Source organism: Rattus norvegicus, chromosome 10 (assembly GCF_036323735.1).
Source record: "Rattus norvegicus strain BN/NHsdMcwi chromosome 10, GRCr8, whole genome shotgun sequence".
In the NCBI taxonomy this organism is placed as follows: domain Eukaryota; kingdom Metazoa; phylum Chordata; class Mammalia; order Rodentia; family Muridae; genus Rattus; species Rattus norvegicus.
In genome coordinates this window covers 60,479,363-60,494,534 of record NC_086028.1, presented here as the reverse complement: position 1 = coordinate 60,494,534, position 15,172 = coordinate 60,479,363, and the positions used below count along the sequence as shown (strand labels likewise).

The window sequence follows — 15,172 nt, the reverse complement described above, 5'->3', positions numbered from 1 at the left end:
GGGGAATTTTTCCTCTGCTGAGAAATCCTCCTGTGGCTATGGGGCAGGAGGAAGGAGGTTGACAGGAGGCAGGGCCGCCAACAGCAATGCATGTGGGGCCTGTTCTTAAAGGGGCCACAGCATCCTCCTCTGAACAGATCAGTGGGACACAGATAGTCAAGGGCCCAGCAGTTAGGTCTTATGTTAGCCCTGCAGTTATCAGGAGTGCTTACTGCTTGCATGGCCAACCTGGACAGTGTACTCAGCAGAAGATGGGGCTGCTATGGCATGTGTTCTCACAGCATCCTTCTCTCATCCCAGGAGGGTCTATGTAGCCCAACCCACATACTTCACACTCATTGTACAGTCCAGCTGTGGCCTTGAACTCATAACCTTCCTGCCTAAGCCTCTTGAGCTGCAATATATATATATGGTATCACCCAGGCTTGTTTGTACCTAATCTTTCAAAAACAATTTCCTGTCAGTCTGTCTGTCAATCATGTGTGGTGGAGGTGAGTAGGTACATGTGCCATAGCATGTATCAGAGGACAATTTTCAGGAGTCAGTTCTCTCCTTCCAACATATGGATCCTGGAAATTGAACTCAGATTATCACACTTAGTAGGTGGCAAGTGCCCTTACCTGCTAAGCTGTACCTGATTTTTTTTTTTTTTTTTTTTTTTTTTTTGGACACAAGCTCTCAATGTAGCTCTGGTTGTCTTGGAATTTGCTATGCAGACTGAGCTGGTCTCAAACTTACAGATATTTGCCTGCCTCTGCCTCCTGAGTGTTGGAATTAAAGGCATCCATCACCATACCCAGTTAATACTTGATCTCGTAAAAGACCTCATTCACGTGCCAAATCACTTGGTCAAATAATAGTCTGACCAAGGTCAAATAACAGGGCAGTTGGCAGCACACGCCTTTAAGTCAAGTTCTCCAGAGGCAGAGAAGGCATACCTCTGAGCTCGATGCCAGCCTGGTCTACAGAGTGAGTTCCAGGACAGCCAGGGCTACACGGAGAAGCCCTGTCTCAAACAAACAAAAAACAAGCAAGCAAACAAAACAATAGCTTCTGTACTGTATGGTCTGCTCTGAAATGTCACCTTCTACAAGGTTTGTACATCCCAGCCATTAGGAGAGTCAATGCTTAGTACCATTTGCTGAACTGAGTTGAGAACATGGTCGCTGGTTCCTAGGAATTCATAGTACTGTGGAGGAAAAGGCCCACAAATAACTGTAATATGAGACATGATAGCAAATGAGGCATAAATCAACTCTGCAGGAACCCTGGAGCACAGAGGCAAATTCCTCCTGGGAGAAATCAGGGAAGGCTTCACTGGGGAGATGGAGTTTCATTGGGGAATGTAGGGAGAATAGAATTTCAACAGGTAACAGAAAACGTGGAGCAGAAAAAGAGTGCTATGGATTGAGAGACAGAATCAATAAAGATCTAAAAGTAGGAAAGGGCAGAGTATAGGGCAGGGTGTAAGGCGGTGAGTAGAGAAGAAGGTTAATGTCAGTGTCTGGGCAGAAGTTTTAATGGCTGGACAGACACTTTATCCTAAGGATGCCTGCAACTATGAGGCAGGGGCTGTGCTGAGTTTACAGAGGTTGACCACTTTGCCCATTATCTAATTGTCAGCTAATCATGGCTGATGGGGAGTATGTTAATGGAAACAAAGTGGGAAAGGCATGCTTGGAGTACATCAGAAACCTAAGATGTGATTGAAGGAGTCAAGCTTTATTTCACTAGTCCAGCTAGGCAGTGATAACTTCTAAGCAGAGAAGTGGCTCTCTATGGGATTGTGGGCTCATGGTGTGAGCGAACCGGGTGGTCAGACTGAGTACTATGGAAGCCCAAGAGGGGCCATTCCCAGATTATAAAGTCAGTGACACCCTCTGGAGTTAAACACGCAGGAGCCTAGTTGTTATGGTTCAATAAGTCCCTGAACTAGTGCAGTGATACCTAGAAGGAGAGGAGGAGTGAATGAATAGACAGAACAGGGTAAGAAACTGGACAGCAGGGTTTGTAAAAGGCCATGGTAGAATTTAAGATGATGTTCTACTTGCTACCATTAAAGAAGTCAACCAAAAATTTCTGTTAACTACCAATTCAGGTTGCCAGACTGAAAAACAATAGGAAGGATGGAGGAGTTAAAAAAAATGGTGCAACGGGATTGGGGATTTAGCTCAGTGGTAGAGCGCTTGCCTAGCAAGTGCAAGGCCCTGGGTTCGGTCCCCAGCTCCAAAAAAAAACAAAACAAAAACAAACAAACAAAAAAAAAACCAAAAAAAAAAAAAAAACAAAAAAAAATGGTGCAGAGTTATGGGAAAGTAGCTCTGAGGAACAGAGAAGACAACAATGCACTTACTGTGTGAGTTGGGGGCTGGGGAGAGAGGCAGAAGAACCCAAAGCTGTAAAGAATTAACTATAATGGGGACTAAGTTTTTGTTTTGTTTTTGTTTTTTTAAGAGTAGGTTTCATGGGGCTGGGGATTTAGCTCAGTGGTAGAGCGCTTACCTAGGAAGCGCAAGGCCCTGGGTTCGGTCCCCAGCTCCGAAAAAAAAAAGAACCAAAAAAAAAAAAAAAAAAAAAAAAAAAAAAGAGTAGGTTTCATGTAGCTCAGGTAGCTTTGAACTTGATTTGTAGATGAGCATGGCTTTGAAATCTTACCTCCACATCCATCCCAAGTGTTGGGATTAGAGGCTTCACACCACCATGCACAGCAGGACTAAGTTTGGTAAACACAGGTCCTAGGCATGTTCTGGCAGAAGTTTCATATACACCCCCCATCCCCAGCAGCAGTCTCTTTAACAGCTGACTGAGTGTTATGACGTGGAGGTGAGGACTTGAAGCGGAATTTTTGTGAGGACTGGTGGTGAGAAAGAAAAGGGCAGAAAGAGAAACATGAAGATGATGGATGAGAGGTTTGTGCAGGTAGCCATATTACAGCAGGCAGGCATGTAGAGGCATTGCATGAGGATCCTAGTAGCAGTATGACATTGGTATGTCAACTGTTAGCATTGCTCTCCTGGGGCAGGGGATGAGACTAGTATCAGACAAAAGGAATACTTGTAGGCTATGAACTTTTGTGGCAGTGTCTCATCTAAGTCTCTGTGGCAGTTAAAGGGAGGTACCACTGTCCTGCTTTATAGATGAAGAAAAAGGCTCTTTAAGGTTAAATAATTTGCTTAGTGCTAGAAGAATAGATAAGTGTCTATATAGACTAAATTATATCAAATTTGCTTGGCTTTCTGCACTAAACCCAGAGAGAACAGCATGCCAGGAGTGGTCATAACTGCTTTGGAGGCACTCTGGATGCAGAGGCAAGTGAACCTAAGAATTTAAGGTCATCCTGGTATTCATCGTGAGTTCCAGGCCAGTCAGGGTTACACAGACCTTGTCTCAAAACGGAGAGAGGAGGAAGGCACTGGGGGTGAGTGGTATGAGAAAGGGATGGATGGGAAAGAGAAGGATAGGAGGAAGATGAGAGGAACATCTGGAGAGAGACCTAAAGACACATGGCAGAGAGTGAGGCTTAATGCTCCCCATGGACAGAGTCTATAAAGGAAGCTAACTTGCTTGGAGAAATAAGTATTTAGAACAAGGAAACAGATCTTGGACAGCAAAGAGAAAAACTTGCTGGAAATGAAGGTTTGACCAAGAGGGCTGACAGTGAGATAACTGCGAATGTAGATTAGGTAGTGTCTACCTGGGAAGATGTGGACTGTACTCTGTCCAAAGTGGGTTCTCCCAATACCCTGGGAACCCAGATAAGTAGCCTGTGGCTATGGCATTCTAATCCCACAAGAATATGAATGCCTTAAATTGTATCAAAGACTGCATGTGTGGTGTTGACAGAGTTTCACAGGAAAAGTGCTGCCCTGCCCTGCCTTATATCTCACAACCTGAGTGTAACAACAGGGTCCCCTGCCACTCCTGCTCACACCATTCCATGCCCTGCAAAGCCACACCCTCATGTATAGCCATATTCCACCAGCTTCTCCAGTGAGACCTTACCTGGATCTTTTCCTGGCGACGCTGCTGTTCAGCTATTTTCCTTGCTAGAGCCAGCTTCTTGGCCCGAAGTTCCCTGATGTCATCCTCACCCCCACTACCTTCAGCCTCTGAATCTTCCTCAAAGTCTTCAATCACCACATCTTCTTCCTTGGGATAAAGACAGACAAAGAGAGCAAAGAGATCATGAGCCATGGTATTTAGCCCACCAAGCCTTTGTCCTTCAGTCCCTACCCCATGAGGGGAGCACTCCTTGCTAAGGGTCCCTGGAGTGTGCTGGCAGGGGCACTGACTCTGCCAAACTGTTCCTGCACGCTGGGGCTTTTCTTACACATTCACACCTATCATTCATACTCAGTGTACTCACTTGCATGCTGTGTTCACAGTCCTTGCTCTGCCTTGCACACATTCAACACAAACTTTGGACCTGGTTTCATTTTGAAATTATAAATGATTCAAAGAGTAAACAATAGAAAAAGTTAAACTGCTCAATTTAAATCTAATTCGTGCTAATAATCTGATAGGAATCAACTCTGGCCAACATCTGGGAGTTAAGCAAGGAAGCTCCCTTGCCCCAGACAGTATCAAGAGCAGATGCTGTAGCTCTATAGACCTTGCCCTGAATTCCTTTTAAGACCACAGCCTGGTAGTGTGGGGACTTCTGGGCCCCATTTAAAAAAAAAATCACATAACATGGCCTTGCTCAGCTGCCCTCCAAGGGCCTAGGCAGAGTAAGTAGGAGGTGGTTGGCTAGCTTAAGGAGCCTTCTTGCCAGGCTGATGGAGCCTTCCCCAGGGATGGCACTTCCTCACTTACAGACTTAGTTCTCAGCAGCCACTGCTCCCCGGGTGGTCCTAGCTCCACTCCTCACTCTCTCACTCTTGGCCTTGGTCAGGAGAGAACATACAGCTGCCTAAGGGGATGGGACTAGCAGGGGAACATAGGGAGTGATTCAACAGGAGAAGGAAGATTCTTGTAATTCTAACAGAATGATGACTACACTGACAGCTACTAGCTACTCAGTGCTTTTTATGGGCCGTGTACCCAGCTATGTGTTTTTCATACATTAACTCTTTTAATTCTCACAATGCCCTGCACAATAGCTATCACCATCTGCTCTTTATAAAAAGGGGGTTTAGAATAAAATAGCCTGTTTAGAGTCACAGAGGTGGCAGGAAGCAGAGCAGGGATTCAAATTCGAGTGAGTCTGACTCCCACGTCTGATCTTACAAATCATAAGGAACAAACCTGCAGGGCTGGGGTTCTGAATTGAGAGAGGAGCAAGCTCAGATACAGTCCTTGGTGGCTCAGCTTTATCAGGCCTGGATCTATTTAGATAGACTGAGATTCTCTTGGTGAAGTGTAAGGTGATGAGGAGATCTAAGGAAGATAGACGGTTTGGCAGTATCCCCAAGAACTAAATTGTCCTTTACAAAGAAAGACATCCAATGACACCCCACCACCATCACGCATACCTCTTCCAACTAGTCTTGGGAGATAGGAGGTAAGGATAAAATCTGTAACTGTCCTGAGAGGTCTGAGGGGTTACGGAGCTGTTCACAAACACCACTTACTTATCAGTGCCTGGCTATGTGGCGGAAGAAGATTTCACATTTATGTCCTTGCTCACAGGATTAACCTGGACAAGAGCAAGTGCAACAAAATGACTGCTGGCTCATGGAAGAAGGGCATTCTTGCCTACTCTGACTAGGGATGGACAGTTAGTTAGCACTGGTTTGGAGTGAACAGGACTGAGGTCAAAGGAAGGTCAGAGAAGCTTGTCTGAGGTTTGTTCAGCTCTCATAGCAAACAAGGAAGTGCAGGGTTATGAAATTACACAGAACAGGGTAAGTAGGATTTCCCAGGGACTACTAACATAAGGAACCCAGGAGACTCGTGGGAAAAGGAAGAAGTGGGCAGCCTGGTGTGGGTCACGAACCTTTGCCTGGTCTGCAAGCCTCAGAAGGAGAGACAAGCTGTACAAGTAGATCAGGCACTGGAGGTAACCCACTCCTTCTAGGGTGGGAGGAGAACCTCTTTGCCTAGCTAGGCTTGTGCTGCCAGTCCTAGATGTTCAGAGGCATCTCTTAGAGCCATGCTGGAGAGCTGGCTTGGCTCATCCTCCTAGGCCTACTTTTTTAGCCTTTTTGTGTGGGAGAGATAAAGGAGAGAGGTATGGACATCATGAGCCTGTGTTTCCCACACTGTGTCTAGAGCTGCAGGGGTACTGTTCTGCCTGTTAAAGTTGGACACCCCAATAGCTCTGGTAACTCCTCTCTCTCCTCCCATGCTGACAGCTCATTCTTTCCCTTTATTCTCTGCCCAGGTTTCATCTACAGAGTCTGGAATCGTGGGCTTAGCTATAGCCCTGGAACCACCTCTGTCCTGGAAGCTAAGCCCTGTGTCATCAGGCATGGGGTGGAGTTCTCCAGCTATCCTAAAGAAGCCAGGCCAAGACTGCTTCTCTGTTCCAAAGGTGGCCACTCTATCACTGCCTGAGATCCTAAACGACAGCTTCCAGCTGACATCTGGCTTCCTTAGCCTGTTGCTGATTTCATCCCTGTACCCCGCCCTGCTCCACCGGGCGCTTGAGACTGCTGCGGGCCAAATGACTGTGTTGGCCTATGGGTGACCTGGCCCCTGGCTAGAACTGCTTCCGTCCCTTCCCTCCATCCTATGTTTCTTTCTACCTAAGACCCTCTCGTCTTTAATACTATGGGGTAAAGAAAAGAGCCAACTTTCAGGCAAAAAGTGAGACTCTCATGCACACTCCCCGACAGAGTTACCCACACCCAGATAAACAGCAAGGAAGCTGCCAGTGATGCTAAGTGTACATATGCTCCATTTCCGCCACAGTCCCACTGACTCTCAGTCCACAGACCTCAGGGGTGTGAATAGCAGTGCTCATTTCAACTGACAAACTGGACACATACAGATGACCATCGGAGATCGTCCCAGGAAGACACAGATGTACAACAGGGGAACTGCCATCCTAGGAGGTCTGCAGGGGTACAGAGGTGGGTACATAGGCAAGCATGCATACACTCTCAGGTGATTGTGGTGGCAGAGAGGACAGAGAGAGGCTCGTGGGGAGGAGAGAGGGGGAGGAGGGAGGGGCAGGGGCAGACTGGAGTGAAGCAAGGGCTACAGGAACAATCAAGGGCAAACAAACAAGAGGAGAATTCCTTAATCACATCAGGATGTGCAGGAGGGAGGGAGGGAGGGAGGGAGAGGGAGGGAGAGAGAGAGAGAGAGAGAGAGAGAGAGAGAGAGAGAGAGAGAGAGAGAGAGAGAGAGAGCGCACACACACACACACACACACGAGCCCATGAGCTAGCATGAGCTAGCATGCTGGGGGAGGGGTGATTTTCCACATGGGGCCAGCAATGTCAGCTCTTCCTGTACGTGAGCCGGAGACTGGAGTTCAGGCCTGTGCTATGCTGAGCTCCGCACATCTATAAACTTGATCCTCACCCTGAACCCTAACACTCCTCTCTCTACTCTCTTTCCTAAGCCTCCAGAGCTGAACATTATTAAACTCTTTCCTCCAATGCAACATTAAAAAGAAGCATCTGGAACTCGTAGATGGAGGCACTGGGGTAGACTGGCAGGAAGGGGCACCAGCAAAGTACACTCTTGAGAGGTTGGCTGTCACCTCAACAGAAACTGAACTGCGAGGTTATAAATAACCTCAGGGAGAAGCTCCTGCCTGGGCATCAGGGCCCAGGGGAAGGGGCCTTCCCTCTGCCACAGCGGGCTCTTCCCGAATAGTACCTCATCTTCCAGTTGTTTTCCCTCTTGGATTCCCATTTCCTTTCCCATGGTGTCTGGGACGGGTGCCACTGACACATATTTTCCACCCTTGAATGCCAGCAGAGGCTCTTCTTGTCCACAAAGGGCTTCCAGAAAATACTTCAGCACTGTGACCCTTTTGCAGTCAGCTGCAATAACCTACAGGGCGAGAGGGAGAGAAGAAAAACGGCATTTTCTGAGAGGGAGGATGAAGACGAGAGACACTGTTAGCTGCAGGGCACATGAGAATTGTGTCAAAGTTACTGGGGAGGGAACTAGTATGAGCAACAAGAATGTGTATGGAGGAAAGCAAGGACCAAGGTCTTCTGAAGGAAGGAAGTCACCAGGGCCTTGCTTTAGGTCATCCCTGGGGCAGCAGACAACCTCAGGACCAATGCCAGGTGCCCTCGGGGCTTGTGCTTTTCTTTTATTAAAGTCCTGTTATGAAAAACAAAAACCAGAAAATAACTTCTTCTAGGTTCGGGACGAGGAATGTATGGCAGCAGGCTGGCTGCCATAAAACACTGCCTTCTTGAACCCCTGGTACCCCTGGCACCCCTCCAGGGCAGTCTGCAGACTGAAAGAGAAGCTTTCTTGGCTGCTTCATTTTAGCCAAGTCATTCTAACTTACCTGGACGGTTCCTGCCTCACCTGAGAACTGGGCAGGAGATTATCAGGCTGAGAGGATGGGGCAGGGCCAGTGAGTTCACTACAGCTCTACCCTCCACGGTTGACACTAGTTGCTCCCATATTGCTACAGCAGCACATAGGACAGTGCTGATTTAGCTGCTACGTGGGAGACGATCCTGATCAGCTGTCAAGTGTGTCAGGTTCTCAGGTGACGTGTCCACAGTCACTCAGACCCCTCTCTACAACACCACATAAGCATGCCTTCACCGCCATCTGTGCCAGTGTCCTCTGCATTGTCGCTTCCTTGCTCTCTGGCACCCTTCCCTTCCTGAATGGTCAGCAAAGAGGAGGTCCCTGCTTGGTGTGCGTCTAAGAAGCAGGGGGCATTTTTACACCATATTGGCCAGACATGATGCAGGGCAGCCCTTCCATCATCAATGATTCCAGGACACGCTAAATGACTAACACCCATTTTAAAATTTTATTTTTACTCCACTCGATTTTATGTGCATGGGTCTTTTGCCTGCATGTTATGTTTGTGTATCATAAATATGCCTGGTGCACAAGGAATCCAGAACATGACATCAGATCCCCTGAAACTGGAGTTACAGATGGTTGTGAGCTGCCATGTGGGTACTGGGAATGAAACCCAGGCTCTCTGGGAGGGCAGATAAGTCATATTTCCAGCCCTGCCCCAGCACCTCCAGAGCCATGTTTTAGCCTCATTTCTGACTGAGGTGAAGGAATGATGTGGACGATGGACTGTCAGGACTCGTCATTTCACTGCTGCACAGTTAACTCCAAGCAGAAGGCAAGCGCTCTAGTGCCAATGATCACATCCGTATTTGCAAGGTGCTTTAAGATAAAGTGGCACACAACAGGCTCATGGAAAACATTGTCAGGTGGAGAGAAACTCACTAGGACCACAGGAGCAGGTGATTCACAATGATCCATGTTTTCTAAGACAAGGTGGAACAAGTCACCACTCTGCCAGGTGACTGGCCAGGGAGAATGCATACACACCAGTCATCTGTGCCACAATCCCATTCTCTGCCGTCTTTCCCTCTGTCCAGATGGTACTTACCTGCCGCTAAGTATCTGACCACCTTCGTCTAAGAGGCTTCCCTGAAGAGGCTTAGAGCCTCTTGAACTTAAGGGGGGAGGGCGCTTATCCTGGATACCTCCCTGAAGGGGTAAGGATGGTCCTGCCTTGGGTCAGAGCAGGTAACCATGGTTCCATCCTGTGTACTCAAACATGTGATGAGGAAGGCTAGAAATACAGAAGCAGGGGTAACAGGCATTAAAGAGCAGAGCTGAAATGACTAATAGCCTGGCAGGCAGCACGCACTGGCCTCCCTGCATCCCCAGTCTCTCACTTGCAGAGGAAACTTCTGCATTTCCACAAGACTGCCAGTTTCCTCTCTGTGGTCTAATTTTAACCACCTTGTCGTTACAGTGTGTGTCAGCCACCTGACCCCACTATGACCTCTGACCTTATGCCCCAGCTACTGCTCACACTATAGAGAATTATGTAATGGATCCAGGACTTTCCTTTTTGGCATGAGACTGCTGCCACTGAATGGGTGGGGGGGAGGAGGAAAAGGAGTGAGGAGAGGAGAGAGAAGGAGTTTGCAATGGTCCTGGGCTCACCTGCATAGTGAAAGGGCTATGGGAGCCCCAGTTCAATCTGTAGCAGAAACCTGCCCAGGAGAAGACAGTGTCTCATGGTTATATGCTTGGGCAAATGGGAAGAAACACTGTTGTCATTAAGGCAGGCCCTGGGTGAGTACATGGCTCAGGAAGCAGAGTGATTCCTGGCCAAGAGGGAGAAAGGCCACATGTGTGGACGTGGGACTCCTGGAGGTGGGGATTTCCAGGGCACAGCAGGAGCCTGGGGTGCAGACATCCTGAGCCTGCCTGCAGCACATCCTTAGAGGTTCAGTGGGAACTATCATGAAGAGAAGGAACTCCCACCCTGCTCCAGTTTTCATTTCCACACCTTTCAGAATGAACCCAGTTTTCCTGAGAGTTCTGTCTGCTACGGTCATTCATCATTGCCTTTAAGGGTAATGACACTTACTGCGATTGGCAAAAGAGTTCTGCTTCACCGGGGTATCTTAAGAGGTCCTGTTTACACAGAGACATTTCCCCCAGGTTTTAGAAGAGTGTCTTCTCTTCACTGTAACCCAACCAGCAAGGGGAACAATTAAGGTTGGATACAGAATTTATTCTTAGATTTCTAACTACAGTGTGGCAATAAGAAATGAATCCAAGGTATTTAGCAAACTGGGACTATGACAGGCATAATGTGTAGGGAATGCCTTCCACAATCATACGCAAGCTTGTTTCCAGCCTGTTGGGCTGGTTTGAGTATTCTGCCCTGGGTGGGAGGAGTAAGTCTGATGGAGAGAAAAACACAGCTCTCTTGACTCGAGTTCTACAGGAGGCTCTTGGGAATATTCTCTCATACAAAGGAGCCCTAGTAGTTGAGTCAGAGAGGGACAAAACAACAGTTTAATATGGTAATGGATATATCAAGATGGAGAAAAACAGGCTGGAGAGATGGCTCAGTGGTTAAGAGCACTGACCGCTCTTCCAGAGGTCCTGAGTTCAATTCTCAGCAACCACATGGTGGCTCACAACCATCTATAATGGGGATCTGATGCCCTCTTCTGGTATGTCTGAGGACAGCTACAGTGTAGCTTATGTATATAAAAAAAAAAAAAATAAAATCTTAAAAAAAGATGGAGAAAGACCACCTCCTTTAAAAAGAAAACTCGAAGATGATTTCTGCTTAGCAATGAAGTCTCTGGGGTTAAAGGGTAAGGGGGTTATAGGTTCTCTGGAAAGGAGAGTACCTATGAAATCTATGATGTAATCCCCCATAGTAACCCCTTTCGTGACCATATTTTTCCATTCTGTATCAATTTCTAAGGCAGAGGACATAAATAGTATGCCCACTGCTTTTGGGCAAACTCTCCTTGTTTCTGAGGGAAAGTTGAGCATGACACAGTCCCTTTGGGCTGGACTGGGGCTGAGAATGGGTGAAGGGCTTCTAGACTTGGAATGCCCTGGGAACCTCTTGTGTGCCTTTGCAGTGGCACTCCTTGCCCTGGAGGACACTGTGTAGCCAACCACCAAGAACTCCAGAGTTAATCAACAAAATGTCTCACATGAATCATTCCCACTTTCAACAGAAAAGTGGGGTTTGCTCAGGGAAGAGCTGAAAGAAGAGCACCTTGAGACAGCCCAGTCTGTCTCCTTGAAGACCATCCTGTGGCTCCCCAGCAGCAGCAGGAACCAAAACCCTAAGCTTCAGGGCTCGGGCTATCTATCAGCTCATCGGGTCTGCACACAGAACCCAGCAGAAAGGAAAACTGAAAGCTTGATGTGGAGAGGTGATATGTGCCTGTCCTGTCCCAGCTCGGTTCCTTAGAGAGAGATAATGTGAGTAGGTAATGAGGTAGGGGTAGGGGCTAAGAGGCAGATTCTGAGAAAAGCAGAAGAAACCTTTAGTTAGACATTTAGACAGAGGGTTGCTCCACTGTCTGGGTTATCTTAGGCGGAGAGGTAGACAAATCAAGAATGGTGAAAACTGAGCAGAGGCCAACACAGAAACAGATAAAATGATGCTACTCTATGGAAGGTGGGGACAGCAGGAGAGAAAGGGAACCAAGCACCAGGCACCATATACTGTTGTAAGCTGAGTTCCAAGATGCAATACCTCACAGCAGCCCTGGGGAAGGGAGAAAACCCGGACCAGCCAGGAAACAGGAGGAAGGTTGGAATGCTGACAGGCCTCTACAGCAAACTCCTGAAGAAGAGGTTCAGTGCGCAGGATAGCTATTTACTTTGCAACATTTCTTTCACTAAACTTTTGGTTTAGGGGAATCAGAATTTGCACTACCAGCCAGATTTTTTTTTTCCTTTCCTCCCTGGTCTTAAAAGTCCAGCTTGCTACTGCTCCTCTGGTTAAAAAGAGGAAAAAAAAAAAAATCACATGGGTTTTCCCCCTGCAAACTCAAGTTTACAGGTTGTTTTTCTTGTTTCTCTAAATGGAGCCAATTATTCTCACATTTGTTGAAACCTTCAATCAAGCTTTATAGCTTGTTAATTTTACAAAATGTCCTTAGAGCAAATAAGATGCAGACAGGAAAAATGAAGTCTTGCTGAGATTATTAAGAAACCTTAAAATAGACTCCAAATCTACCACCAAAGCTGGTAAAATACAGGCTGCTTGGCTGGCTTCTGAGGTCAATTAGCAATGGGTTAATTATCATCTTTAATGAGCCAAGCCTACAGGAATGGCTACAAGAAAATGAGCTCACATTAATGTGTTTTCACAAAGCAGGGACTGTAGTGATGTGGAACTCACTCACCCTCACACAGACAAAGAGTGGAAAGCACTTCTGTAGCAGCCAAGGGTGGGTCAACTTGGGAAGGGGGTCTGCCAATGAAAATTCAGACTCAAGAAATAAAGAATCCCACACAGGGAATCCTCTGGAGCAGGGAGGACAGAGGAAATGGTTTATTCACATTCCTAGGGGGGAGGGGCTTCCTGGCAGGGAGCAGACTCTTAAGGCAGGAGGGAAACTGGCCACAGGATACACAATCACTCTGAAGACAGAGTTTAGGACCAGGAGACACACACTCATAGCCTGAGTCAGAACAAACAGGTATAAAATGGAGAGAGGGTCAGGGGTCACTGAATTGAGAGAAGAAGCTGCACTTGAGCTGAATGACCAAGATGAGATGGAGAAAAAGCATGAGTCCTGTATCAGATAGCATCTCTGATGACTCGGAGCATACAGTGTCCAAGGGATCAACTGAAACATCCTCCCTTTCCTGATCCCTGCCCAACAACAGCTTCGTTTCTATGCAACACGCCAAGCATAGGCCACTTTTTGGTTACCTCTGATTCTAATACCTAGATCTGGTTCTCCCTAGATCCTTCAGTTGACCTGTGTAGGCTAAAGGAGGGGTTAATAGGGCACAAGACAAAGTGCTAACAGCACTGGTCAACCCACAGGACTCCATGACCTGGCTCCCATCTCTGTTTCTTCAGAGACGGCAACAGAACTATCAGCAATCGGCAGGCACAGATGCCCATTCTCCACTCCCACGTTTACCACATGCACACACACATGCACAGCAGCAGGTCGCCTAAAGGCTGATAGGTGAAAAGTGGAAAATAGTTGGGAAGGAGTACACCATAGCAATAAGGCTACTGATGATTCTAAAAGGAACGGGAACCTGACCACTGGAACAGAGGTCCTGCTACTTCTTAACTGCCTCCAAGAACAAGTTCATTTCTCAAAGCTTCTGTTTACTCAAGTTGTCTGAGGTGTAGAAGGTATAATGCAGAGCAAGCATTTCAAGGTGCCTGGCTAGGACTTGCTTAATAAATGAGTGCTTGGTACCGTTTCTCTTCCTCTCTGCTTCACTCTTCTAAGAGGGGCTTACGACCACTGAGAGCTTTAGAAGCTAGACTCAGGTAAGGCAGAGACAAGGCTGGAGCACAGACCAGAATGCTCACCTGGCTATTGTACTGACACTGCTGTAAATACTCACTCACAATTTAGGTGCTAGACTCATGTTACTGAGCAGATCAGGTGGTGTTCCGAGAAGGCCTGGCCTCTCTTTAGCAGTCCTTTCTCTCTTCGTATTCACCAAAGATCTGGAGCTAACCACAAGAATACATGCATTCTACAAGACTCTGGGGAGGACCTAAGGACCTTTGCAAGCATGCCACTAGTAATATGAACTACCAGAAATAAAATCCTGCCTCAAGCCAAAATCCTGGCCCCTTCACAGTGGTAGATTAGCCTTAAATAAGGCTCAGTAAGATCCTTGCCCCAGGTATCCTGGTAGAAAAATAATGATGAGAAAACATCCTTTATGGAATTTTCAACCCACCTGAATTTCCTGATCTTTTCCAGCTAGGAGCCTGATCCTCCCAGGGCAGAATATGGCTTGCTCTTCATGAACTGTTTCCCCAGGGAAAGAAACTATTCTCTCCTCAGAGCTCTGGGCTCCGCTGTTCTAGGCAAGGTGTACTCTGATCAGCCGGGGCACTGTAGGCGGCAGGCTATGGGCAGCAGTAGCTTGGGCTATAGTCCAATCCTGTTTCCCCTGCAGAGTACTCCAGAGCAGCCACCCACATTGGCAGGGGTTGGGGCGGAAACTGGCACTGCCAACACAAGCCTTTCAGGTCTGGCTGGTTTCAGCTGGTCTGAAACCTGGAACACAGGCACTGGGCCCTCACTTATTGAACCAGCAGGGGAGGCTGCAAGCTCAGCCCCTGGGGATGAAAGTCCTCATCTGTCTTAATGGGTTTCCACACTGACAGTGAGTTCTGGGCTAGAATCACAGCATCACAGGATCTAGTCGAGTGCTTCTCAACCTGTGGATTGTGGTCCCTTTGGAGTGTGTGGTGTATCAAACTACCCTTTCATAGGGCTTGCCTCAGACCATCTGCATATTAGATATTTACATCACGATTCAGAACAGTAGCAAAATTACAGCTATGCAGTAGCAACAAAAATAATTTTATGGTTGGAGTTCACTATAACATGAGGAACTATATTAAGGGGTCACAGCATTAGGGAGGTTGAGAACCAGTGATATAGCTGCTCTGAGCCACACTCTTATTTTCCTTCCAGTTCGCCGTGCACAGGAGCCCACCCTTTAGGTTAGTATTCAGGCTCCTTAACCACAACTGTCACTAGTTTTATTTATTCTGTGTGGGAAG

The 15,172-nt window shown here is 47.3% G+C and overlaps 1 protein-coding gene across 3 annotated transcripts in view; it reads right to left on the bottom strand.

The window, feature by feature from the left end:
- Smg6 (SMG6 nonsense mediated mRNA decay factor) overlaps positions 1 to 15,172 on the bottom strand; it is a 228,111-nt gene that overhangs the window by 18,204 nt on the left and 194,735 nt on the right. For all 3 annotated transcript variants that reach the window (NM_001105808.1, XM_039085511.2, XM_039085509.2), the window contains 2 exons: positions 7,774 to 7,950; positions 4,003 to 4,149 (listed from right to left, as the gene is read on the bottom strand). In NM_001105808.1, coding sequence (NP_001099278.1) covers positions 4,003 to 4,149; positions 7,774 to 7,950 — 324 coding nt within the window. The remainder of the gene's footprint in view (positions 1 to 4,002; positions 4,150 to 7,773; positions 7,951 to 15,172) is intronic.